The 13104-nt window shown below is 35.4% G+C and overlaps 1 protein-coding gene across 1 annotated transcript in view; it reads left to right on the top strand.

The window, feature by feature from the left end:
- LOC123723009 overlaps positions 1-13104 on the top strand; it is a 62455-nt gene that overhangs the window by 12230 nt on the left and 37121 nt on the right. Inside the window, exons 3-10 of the mRNA XM_045685552.1 lie at positions 1436-1509; positions 1595-1616; positions 1759-1875; positions 2134-2261; positions 2441-2541; positions 2631-2811; positions 3221-3337; positions 3462-3525. Coding sequence (XP_045541508.1) covers positions 1436-1509; positions 1595-1616; positions 1759-1875; positions 2134-2261; positions 2441-2541; positions 2631-2811; positions 3221-3337; positions 3462-3525 — 804 coding nt within the window. The remainder of the gene's footprint in view (positions 1-1435; positions 1510-1594; positions 1617-1758; positions 1876-2133; positions 2262-2440; positions 2542-2630; positions 2812-3220; positions 3338-3461; positions 3526-13104) is intronic.

Genomic DNA, 13104 nt, shown 5'->3' on the forward strand with positions numbered 1-13104 from the left:
CCTTCTGCGAAACAGTCATGTCGCAGAAGGAGGAGAAGGAGCGGGAGCGCGAAGGGGATCCCCTAGCGCCCGCGCTCCGGCAGAGAAGAGTGGGGAGAAGGAGGCGGCAATTTGCCGCTGCTGCCCTTCTCCCCACGCCTTAGATTTGAGGGCCCGTAGAGGCCAAACGCAGGCGGGGTCACGGAAGTAAGCTAACGCGTTTCCCGTGGCCCCGCCGTAACGCGTGAGAGGGCAGTCTGGTTTTAGTGGGTATTCCGGTCGCCTTCTGCGGCCGGCGAGTCCCACACTCCCCTACGCCATTGCACAGCCCGGCGTAGGGGGTGCGTAAATGCATTTCCAGACTTTAAAAAAAAAAAAAAAAAAAGGTTTAATTTTATTTCATCTCATTAAATTTCATTTTCATTTCATATCAATAAAAATAATCTACCGAAGACTTGGCCGTTTGGGCATAGTTCCCTTTGCCTACCCAGAATGGGTGAAGAAAACAAAAAAAATCTCTGTTTGTATTCTTTTACGGCGCCATTTTTCAAACATTTTAGTTGGTTGAGTTTATTGTGTTTTTATTATTCTATTAAATTGCTTCATTTTTTCGCAACTGCATTAAAAATAGTTGTTCAGTACACGTGCGAACCGTCATTACAACTTGTTCCAACTGTCAACCCTCACCTTCGGCTGCGCCTCCGCTCGGGTAGACATTTGTCGGAACTCTTTACAATTACAGGCTTTGCGCACTCGTAATGAAATATACTAGAATGCATTCATACTTGTCTCTAATACTAATCTATATATATAAAAGAAAGTCGTGTTAGTTACACTATTTATAACTCAAGAACGGCTGAATCGATTTGACTGATCGATTCAGCCGTTAACAATACAATTTTAAATAGTCAATAACTATTGACTATTTAAAATAGTCAAATAACTATTGACTATTTTAAATAGTCAATAGTTATTTGACTATTTAAAACACTTGTTTTAAATAGTCAAATAACTATTTAAAACAAGTGTCTTCACAATAAGAGCGAAATTAGTATGTATAAATTTGGTATGGTTAACTGTTAACGATTAACTTTAACTTGCGTTAAATTTTCGAGAATTTAACGATTAACGAAGTTAATTTTTGTATTAACGAATTAACGATTAACGAAGTTAACTTTTTGATTAACTGTGCCCACCTGTGAATAAAATCATTATCGTTTGATAATGGTTGAAATTATTAACGTGTGAAAAACATATTCGCGATTTCAAGGGTTACAGCGTTTATGCTTTCCAGCGTCGATATATTTGTACATTTAGTATAGCAAATATATACTGAGAGACTCCCTTAGTGCTTAATTGACAGCTCTGAATGCGGCATTAAGTCGAAGCAAATATTTTATACCGAGTCACGAATACATCGGTCGTTCAATAATTCACATTTCATTTTCCCCTACAGAAAATTAAATATTTCACAAGCGGCGTTGACTTTAAGCCTTCAACATTGAAGGAATTCATCCGAGGTCCTTCTAAGTACGTTCTCTTTTTGTCTTTAATTATGTTAAATTAATTTTATTGTATCGCCCTCGAATTGTTTGCTTTTATTTTGTCTTTTCAGACACAAGAGAACTAATGTGGAGGTGAGCAAAGTATCTAAATTTAATTTAGTTAGCATTTTTATATTCCATTTAGTTATTTGTACAGCTACGTAAGGGGGTTACATACACAATAGAAACATATAATTTTTTTACTGTGAGTGTCGAGGTGTGTATTTGTACACAGACGAAAGCGAGCCCGGAGCCGACGGCGGCGCCGGCTGCGGGCGGGCCTGTGGTGTCACTGGGCGTGCACGTGCACGCGGACACGCCCCCCATCACACTACATCTAGACCAAGATCAGGTATTTTATTATTTATAACTTTACATTTTATATTTCAAAGTTATTTTTCAATTTTTTCTCTCATTAATTCTCTCATTAAAAGTAGTCGTGTAAGTCTAAGGTCAATATAAACTGCATTTTTTTTTCTTATACAAAAATGTAAAAAGTAATAAGTTGTATTTATTAACTTTATTTTTAATTCGATATTTATTTCTACGGCACTATTCTTAGTTTACTAAGATATATACTGCAAAATTCCTAATTCCTGTATGTATGTAGGTGGGCGTGTTAGCGGACGCATTGCACTGTTTGTCGCATTTGGCACTGTTGTTGCGCCGGTCGTCCGTCTCTCCGCCCGTGCCAGCTTACACACCCTCAGTTCCTGCTGTCAACAAGTCACTCATAAGGTATCCCGTTGTAAATTGATATTACCATTTGTCTTTCTTGCTTGATATTATCCCATATGGTGATGGGGACAGCTTTGCCTTTTAGTCTCTTCCACATCGCTCCATCCACGAAATCTTCGTCGCAATCTATCTATCTAATGTAATCAACTAATGCACACACACTACCTTTATTTCTTCAGATCTGTATCCGAACAGGAAGAGAGAGAAACGCCCTCTGAACGGACACCTAGCGACAACCGCTCAGATCTTATTCCAATATTTGAAGCGAGCGCCATAAAACGTAAGTTTGAGTAGATAAATTGCTGAAAGAACTATTTACTATAATTCAATACTCTAATTTATTTATATAGGTACATATTTTATTTGCAGTAGAGACGAAGATGTTCGTATGGGTGCAGTGGGTAATATCGCGTGCGACGGTCGCAGTATCGACTGGTCGCGCGCGACTGGCCGCAGACGTGGACGATATTATCGCCACAGTGGATCTGCAGCCTCACTACAGTCAGTTAAAACTGAAGCTTGCTTCCGCTTCACTACGTCATTATCGACGGTAAGAGAAATGCCACACAAAATACACGCTAATCTGATGTTGATTATGTGTATGTTCTATATAAGTAAGTTTGTAATAGTTACTAACTATCTATGGTCAATATCTCGTTGGTTATTCGTAGTCAAGTATCAATAGTGTTAGGACTGTTGAGGGTAGCCACACAAAAGGTTTTATAAGGAAGTATGCGCTGCTGCTCGAGGCAGTCTCTTTCCATCCGTCATTGCGGAACGTCTGACATTTTGCTTATTTACGTTCGGTTTGAGTTTATACTACAGCGAGGATTATTATGAAGTGGAGTTAAATTCATTATTTCGCTGTTAGTTTAGTTCTTTTAAAATACTTTTGCATCAAATATCTTACAATATATTGATTTGTTTTAATGAATAAAATTCTATTGTATTATTCCTAGATCGGAGAGCGATGAATGGGAAGCCGGAGCTATGGGAGGCCGAGTGCTTGAAGCTCGGGAGCCTCTCGACTCCAAACAAGACAACCATTTCCTAGCCCTCACTGTAACGCAAGCAAAGTCAGTATTCAGCATTGTATGATCTAAGTTGGTAGCAAAATTTGTAATAAACTGAAAACTAATAAATCACTTTGATAATGTACTCCTAGCTACTTTTTTATTACAATGTGTTTTATTATTTTAGGATATCTAATTTACCAGCCATTTGGAGAGAAGAGCTACATCCTAAGTTATTGGAGCAAAAATCTGTAAGTTTGAATATTTTATGTTCTCAATGTTCAAATAATAACAAAGAAGAGTCCTATATGATTTAACTTGTAGGGGAAAGCACTAGACACTCACTCACTGATATAGATTTATTACTCACAACTCACTTAATAATTCACAAGAAAAAGAACAACTCAGAAAATCTTAAATTAATACAATGTATATTCAAAATAGTTACACCAAACCATATCGCGTTTCGTTATCGAACAGCGCCATCTAGTTTTGAAATCGCTACTAACACACTCCCCCCGGAAAGGACGATAGTCCTTTAAACATCAGGTAATGGGCATAGTTTCCCAACAGTTCTCGTGTAGACTCCTGCCTTTGTTTGTACATCATAAGTTCTCGTTATTCCGTCTTGGCCAGGATATTTTTTCTCAATGCGCCCAAGAAACCATTTACTTGGCGGCAGATTAGGTATTTTCATAAGGACTAAATCACCGACATTAAACTCTTTCTTTAGTTGCATCCATTTTGGTCGCTCTTGTAATCGTGATAAATATTCGACATGCCATTTTTTCCAAAAGGATTGCATCATCTAGAAGTCTCCATCGTAACCTACCTAACTACATACCTAACTACATAAAAGATATACCAAAGACTTAAATTTATAAAAGAACTCAAAAAATTTCTCATACAAAAAAGTTATTATAGCCTGAGCGAATTCTTTAATGATAAAATGTCAAATTAAAATTTATAAAAAAGAGAATAGGGAAATCGTTAAAATTTAATGTCAAGAAAAACTCCAATTCATTGCACAGTGAATACTTTTATTCCATTTTCAACATTTCTAACGGTCAATTCTACTAGACGACTGTATTTCCACTAGACGACTTATCACATCGACGGATATCCAACGACTGGCCGAGCTCCTGACTCAATAATCAAAACGCTCTTTCAACCCCACCACTCTCAATCCATTCGCCGGAAGTTGTCACAAAAGAGTGGCGGGGTCGAGCAGTGCTGCCATCTAAGAAAACTAAAACTACCTTTTATAAAATTATTACATTCGGCCATCCTACGAAATGTGTAGCCTCCTGGCACACTAAAACATCAGGAACTCTGCCAATTAATTACTTACTAACTTAAGTTACTTATTATAATTTTGAAGCCAATATAATAAAATCTTAATTTAATTTAACAATATAACTATAATACAATATTATAAAACGGTATAAAAGTATCTATTTTCCTCATAAAAGTATTCAACCTACGTAATAATTATTAGAGACTCAAGTAGAAGCTCTTATGAAAGATTTAAAATCGCAAGTCGATCAATCTAACCAAGAGCTTGATAAAAGTCTAGACTTCCTAACGGACCAATTAAAAAACATTGAAGGTAAGTTATCTACGTTAGCTGAGGAGGCGATCTGGAAAAACGGACATCGCTACTTGAAGAGCGATTAGATACTTTGAAACGTTTTCCTTTAAAAACAGCCGTTGAAATAAGAAACGTCCCTGGTAAACAGGCAGAATCCAAATCCAATCTCCTACAAACTTTTGAGCGCCTAACTAATACTTTGGATGTTCAAATTGAAAAGAATGAGCCGACTCCACAACGTCTACAGTCGTTGTCGAATTTACCAATACTTGGACTGAAATGGATGTGCTATCGTCTGTCAAAAGCACAGAAAAACAGAACTGACGAACTAAACTCCAAGCAACTTCCTTTCGTCGGAGAAGTCATTCCAGTTTACATGTTATAAAGATTAAAAGAGATTAACAAAAATTAGAAGAGTACATTTTCTCGCCAGAGAATTAGCAAAGGCAGAAAAATACGCTCACAGCTGGGTTAAAAATGGTAAAATACTTTTACGAAAAACAGAAGGGCCATTGTCATTAAAAACGAAGATCAACTACATTCATTACGGACACAAAATAAAATATTCTACGTAGTACAAATATTTAAACACATTTGTATAACATATACCGTCCATAATGTTATCTTGCTTGTTCATTTTATAAATGTAATATGTAGACACACTTTACTAAAACATCAACAATCCCAAAATAATACAATTAACTGCCAACAATCAACTTACTCTTATCACACATACTACCACCGCATCATAGAAGTGTACAATGCCAGGCATACTTATAAAATTCACCTTAGTTCCCCAATTTGTTTATCATACAAGTATGCTAACCTTGAAATTAATGTTCCATATTACGGTTGCTTAATTTGTAAATACTGGTACTGTGTAAACATCAACACACTGTACGGCCTATTACTACTACCATTCGAGAACATTATATATTACTCATGTACACTAAACTTATGAAAAGTTACAATAAAAGTTGCAATATACGTGTCATATTACTAATGTACAATATCTTATATACAATGATATAAATATCAATTTCACACTATCAACTAACATTATTAATACTCATGACAATAAAAATACAACATCATTCCTCCAATAGTGTCAACTTCATGAAAACTGTTATTGTTACTTAATAACGAAACACGAATTTTGTTTACAAAATCAAAACATACGTTTTATCAATTTAAACCTCTATTAATATGTCGTATTATGTACACACATACTAAGGCACTCTGATGTTTTACAAAACAAACAGCCCTAAACGTAGTACTTATATCCATTCATTTTTTTGGTAGGAGTACTAATGTACCCTTAATTATATCCGACATACAAATAATGTACCACACAATCTCAATAATTAATGATAACATCGACAACATTGTACCATCTAAGGCACAAACCTGCACATCTGAAGAATTCAACTCGTTAATAAAATCACCAACACATAAACTAAAGATTCTAACACAGAATATAAAGAGTATATTGTGCAATTTTAACGGTTTCCTATTACTTCTTTCCAGAATAGCAATAAGTCCTGGCACCATTATTTTATTAGAATGCTGGCTTAACAATTCTTTATGTATCCCTTAAATAAAGGGGTACAATACTAGTTAGTAGTCTAGAATTAAAAAAAAAAAACAAAATGATGGCATAATGATATAAACTAAAAACTATTTACACTGTGATTCCTTTGAACATAAACTTTCAGATGCTACCTGTATTATAACAAATAAAAAAATGGTATTATCCTAAAGTCCATTAACAGATCGCAATCATTTCATAATGTAATACCATTCCTTAAATCATTAGAAGAACTATTAATCTCATGTAAGAATTATAAAAAAAACATCGTAATAACAGGTGATATGAACATAATGTTCAAAATGCTCTCACCGACCACGATACCATATTCCTTCCTAGTCATGGATACTAACCAAACAAAACCCTTTTTCACTATCACTGTTACCAAGACTAATTACAAAGAAGTTTCTGAAACAATCAAAGCATCAGACCTCTCAAAAATATTTATTACTGCTGATTGTAACTTGGCCACAAACTATCTTTTAGATAATATATCTAAACCAATTACCAGACACTAAAAAAAACTCTGGATCTTGACAGGACTATTAAGGTGCATGAAAAATAGAGATCGAATGCATATGAAATTACGAAACCAACCTGTTAATGTTATTTTTATTAAGACATATAAACGTTATAGAAATCACTGTAAAACCCTTCTTAGAAAAGCAAAAGCCAATTATGAAATAGAACGTCTGAGGGAAGCTAGTAAATCGAAAAATATGAAAATAACGTGGCGAATCATAAACGAAATTACACATTTTAAAACAATTCCCAAGGTATCACAAGATCTTCTAGAAAACAACCAACTATAAAAAAAAGCAGTCAACGATGTGAATAGTTATTTTGTTAATATAGGTAAAGCTCTCGCAGAAAATATTGCTCCCGACACTGATATAAGTAATAGTCTACAGCCAACTAATACAACACTAAATTCCGTGATCCTAACAGATGCCGATATACCTGAAATTCTGAACACCATTAACGCGTTAAAAATCGATAGCTCCATGGGCTTGGACAATATTCCCTCCGCTGTACTACGCCAAAATAGTTACTTACTTGCACCAGTCATAACACACATTGTTAATCTTTCCCTACAGTCAAGAGTCTTTCCTAAATCTCTTAAACATGGCAAAAAATACCTATGCACAAAAGTGATGATAAAATGATTGTTGGTAACTACAGGCCCAATTCCATATTAACATATTTATCGAAGGTTTTTGAAAAGATAATTAACAATAGATTGGTCAGTTTTCTAGAACACAACAACATGTTCTCTAAAAATCCATTTGGCTTCCGAAGAAATAGGTCGACTTCAAATGCTGTACTAACATTAACAGAATATGTCGCCAAAAACTATCAGAAAGAAGAGTATTGCTCTATTTCTAAATCTTGCAAAGGCCTTTGACACTGTGCCAATGCCGCTACTTTTAAACAAGTTAGAAGGTCTTAAAAACAAGGAATCAAAAATGTTCAACTTAACCTTTTCAAAGACTGCCTCTCGGATAGGACACAGAGCATAAAGATAGGACCTCATATAAGTGACCCCTTAACTGTTAGCTGTGGTGTTCCGCAGGACAGTATACTAGGGCCTACCCTCTTTCTAGTTTATATAAACGAGCTTTGCAACCTCCCAGTCGATCGCGGTATCATTATCACTTATGCTGATGATACAGTTTTAGTTGTCCAAGGAGACACCTGGCCTGAGACTTTTGCATCAGCCCAAGGAGCGTTTAACAACATCTCAATGTGGCTCAGAAATTACTAGATTAACATTAAATATAGAAAAACAAAGCATGTAACATTTTCCATTAAGAACCCGCAGAATTTCGAGTCCCTCTTTCTACTTGCACACACCTCATCTACCTGCCAAAACAGGTTCCCGAATATCATGTGTAAATGCCAGACCATACAAAAAGTTACCTCAATTAGATATCTTAGCGTAATCAATTAACTCAGCGAATCAGAAAATTAACTGCAGTTTTCAAAACATCAGGGTTTGTACATATAAAAGACATCATTAAAATGTTATATTACTCCCTATGTCAGTCTGTGCTAAGAAGTTACTGTATTTCGTCTTGGGGAGGTTCAAATAAAATAAATCTTTTTCCACTCGAGAGAGCCCAACGCGGTATACTAAAATGCAGCACAAACCGCCCATACAGATATCCAACAGCTAACCTGTACAGGGAATGTAAAGTTCTTACAGTAAGGCAACTATATATACCGGCTCTTATCCTTCATCATCACTCATCAATTACATACAATCACGAGCTAATCTTCATTCAACGCTCCGCACATAATACATGTGAAGTGCCAAGAGTTCATACTACGTTTTCCGGAAAATTTTCATACTTCTTAAGCCCAATCTTACCTCTTTCAAATGCAAAAGATATTATTTCATATTATACTCATTGATTTAATTGTATAGAACCTTTTAATCCTTGATACAAACATAGAACTTTACTTTTATAAACGTACATAAACATACACACATTTACTTTTATTCTCACTTGACGACGTCGAAGTAGATGACGTCGAAGGAGCTCTTTTCCTCTTTACTTTCCTCCGTTTTGCGTACTTACGCTTCCTTGGTGGAGTTAGCGTACCTCCAAGGTAGCGTACCTCCAACTTAGTCATCGTCTGACGTCATATCTAAATGTATTAAATCCCTGGAATCATGTCTCAATCTCTCTTATTTACATCAAAGTTCAGTCTCAGTCAAATTTAAAGTCATTCGTTTCCTACGGTCCAGCGAGCATCATTGCTCACTCAATCATTAAGTTCAGTCGTTTCTTACAGTCCAGCGAGCATCATTGCTCACTCAATCATTAAGTTCAGTCGTTTCTTATAGTCCAGCGAGCATCATTGTTCACTCAGTCATTAAGTTCAGTCGATTCTTACAGTCCAGCGAGCATCATTGCCCGCTCAATCAATATCCAGCGTACATCATTGTTCGCTCAATCATTATAAAGCGAACATTCATTGTTCGCTCAATCGGTATCCCAAAAACATGATATTTCTCCACTGTTTAATCGTTCGAAGCGAGTAATTTCAATAGACATAAATACAAAAAAAATAAAAAGTAAGTAAATGATTCACACACAAATAAAGTTTCATACATAATAAAATAGAAACCTCTATTATTTATTTCCCTGTTGGGGGGTCTCGCTTGTATAACTATGAAATCATTACCCATATTCAATTTCCAAATATCCCGTAAAACGTTTAAAATTCTAAAGAATTCAAAATAGGTAGTATAAATATAAATAAAGAAAAGTGAAAATACGAGTTAAAATCACATTCGATACTTATAAATCAATAAGTCATTAAATAAATATTTTTAATAATGACGTAAATAATGATCTCAATAAAAAGTCTTTGTAACACTAGCTTCTACTCGCGACTCCGTCCACGCGGAATAAAAAATAGAAAACGGGGTAAAAATTATCCTATGTCCGTTTCCTGGTTCTAAGCTCCCTGCCCACCAATTTTCAGTCAAATCGATTCAGCCGTTCTTGAGTTATAATTAGTGTAACTAACACGACTTTCTTTTATATATATAGATAGATAGATAGGTATAGAAGATACGCATAATTTGTATTTTTGGAAAATAGACGTGATCAAATGCAGTATGACAGTGTCATATTTGTGCCGTATCGAAAGTAAAAAAAAAAAAAAAAAAAAAATTAACAAGCGTTATAGCTACTTTGTACTTTAAAGTAATTTTTTTTTTAATGTAAATTAGTATTTAAAATTCTGAGGGCGTTCATACCTGGATTTTTATATCCCACTTCTGAAATGTCAAGAAAAACTCCAATTCATTGCACAGTGAATACTTTTATTCCATTTTCAACATTTCTAACGGTCAATTCTACTAGACGACTGTCTTTCCACTAGACGACTTATCACATCGACGGATATCCAACCACTGGCCGAGCTCCTGACTCAATAATCAAACGCTGTTTCAACCCCACCACTCTCAATCCATTCGCCGGAAGTTGTCACAAAAGAGTGGCGGGGTCGAGCAGTGCTGCCATCTAAGAAAACTAAAACTACCTTTTATAAAATTATTACATTAAATATACTGATTGAAAATATTTTAAAAGAATGTTAAATTAATATTTTTGTAAAATAATATTAGCAGAAATAAAATGTTATTTAAGTATTGTATAATTAGCTTCGTGTTAGAGGTCGCGCGTCGCTCAGAGGTGTGCACGCGTATTTTGTTGCTCCGCGATTTTTAAGACAAATCAATGTGTAAAAAGTTATTACGGACGTAAAAATATTATCATCATATTTGGACATTTAACTAGTGGTAGTGTGTGTTTTTATATGAAGAAACAAAACACTAATTTGTGTAAAACAGTAAATAAACTTGTGTGCAATTAAAAGTAAACAGCAACAATTTCTAAACTACCGTCGAGTATCAGTGATTTTTTTTTTTAATTGTCTCAACATGGATAAAACAATTAAATCTCTTACTTGTAGTGGATGTTTGAAGAATATCGCAAACAAAGAGTACTTAGTGTGCTGTCTTTGTCACAAACTGTACGATTTAGTATGCGCAAACGTATCCGAAAAAAGATTCCATAACACTATGAGTAAAGATCGGAAGGAATCGTGGAAATGTCAAGAATGTCGTAACAAAGAACGCAAAGGTGACAATACTGATACCCCTGTACGTGCAGCAAGGCCAGATCTTTCCCCCGATAGTGACAACTCCAACGTAACCGTGAGAAGAATGGAAAAACGGACAAAATCATCTCAGCCTATGTTAAATCCTGATGACAAGCTCGATCTGATGGCAAATATACGCGAAATTATACGTGAAGAAGTCAATACAGTTATAAAAGAAACCGTTAAAGAAATTATCAATGAACAAATGAAATCTATCAGGGAGCTGGTCACCGATTTTCAGAACTCGATTTCATTTTTTAATGACCAGTACGAAAAATTTAAATTTGAAATATCCGAGGAAAATACTACGATTAAAAAATTAGAAGACGAGGCTGAGAGAGTGAAGAAAAATCACATCGACTTAAAATTGCAAGTAGACAGTCTTGAACAACAATTACGAGCTCAAAATTTAGAAATCCACTGCGTGCCAGAGAGCAAGTCCGAAAACTTAACAACTACCGTCCTTCAATTGAGTAAAACGATTGGTTGCGAAATGAAGGAAGAAGATAAAACTCATTCTCAAAGAATTTCCAAGGCGAATCCACAGTCATCGAGGCCGAGATCAATTCTTGTTAAATTCAAAAATCAGACGAATCGTGACCAATTTCTTCACTGCGCGGCAAAATTCAACAGAGCCAACGGTAGCTGCAAGCTGGACACTCACCACCTCGGTATAGCCGCGGATCCGCCGCGGCGTATCTTTGTCGTCGAGAATCTTTCACCGTCTAATAGGGCCCTTCACTTTGCTGCGAGGCAACGTGGCAGGGAATTAAACTACAAATTTGTGTGGGTAAAAAGCGGTCGGGTATATATGAGAAAAACAGAATCGTCAGAATATTTACATATTCGAAACTTAGAACAACTACAGACATTATCATAGATCGCGTCGATAGCCTTCTTGTATATTTATTGTTAGATAACTGTGTTACTTTAAGTCCTGGCTTAAAGTATGTTATTACAAAATCTTAGGATATTAAATGTGTCATAATTATAGAAATACATTCATGTTTTTTATAAATATGTGTCATGGTTAAAAAATCATTTAATTTAAAGTTAGGACTTTTAAATGTTCGTTCTTTGAATACTGGCAGAGATGAACTGTTTGTGTACTTGGAAAGACATAAACCTGATATACTTGCACTTAATGAAACCTGGATAAAAGCTGGCAATGAAAAATACGCGCCAGCAATTCCTGGGTATATTTTAAAGCATAAGCCTAGACCTCATGGTATAAAGGGTGGCGGTGTCGGATTTTATATACGTCGCAATCTAAAAATTAAGGTTATAGCGAAACCGGTATCTATTATGGAACAAATGTGGCTGGAATTAAAATTACCAGGACTCGGTTGCTTGGCTATTGGTACTGCTTATAGGCCAGAATCTGTTAAAGTTGATACGACCATCGAGGAACTTAGTAACATGATTGCAGTTTTTGGATATTGTAAGCACATTTTCCTATTAGGCGATCTTAACATCAATTTAATGCACCCAGATAAGAAACCAGCGTCAGATCTTATTTCGTTTCTCTCAAATTACAATCTAGAGCAAGTTGTTCATCAACCGACCAGAGTAACAGACGAAACAGCTACATTGTTGGATTTAATAATAACTGATTCACCAAACCTATGCAAAGACGTTAACGTATTTCATAATCCCACGCTCAGTGACCACGCTATGGTAATTGCTGAATTAAAAATAAAAAAAACTAGAGATGTTACACGCTTTGTTTTTAAACGATATATTGATAGGATTAATTTAGACATATTTAAAAAAGACTTAGAAAGCTTACCATGGGAATTAGTACTAAAGTGCAATACAATTGATGACAAAGTAGAATGCCTAAATGCTCTCATCAATGTTTTATTTGATAAACATGCCCCTTTACAGCGTACTCGTATAAATAATAAGTCTCATCCCTGGATCACCGAAAATATAAAATTAATGATGAAGCTTCGCGACAACGCTTTTAAAAAG

The sequence above is a fragment of the Papilio machaon genome, chromosome W, assembly GCF_912999745.1.
Source record: "Papilio machaon chromosome W, ilPapMach1.1, whole genome shotgun sequence".
Lineage (NCBI taxonomy): Eukaryota > Metazoa > Arthropoda > Insecta > Lepidoptera > Papilionidae > Papilio > Papilio machaon.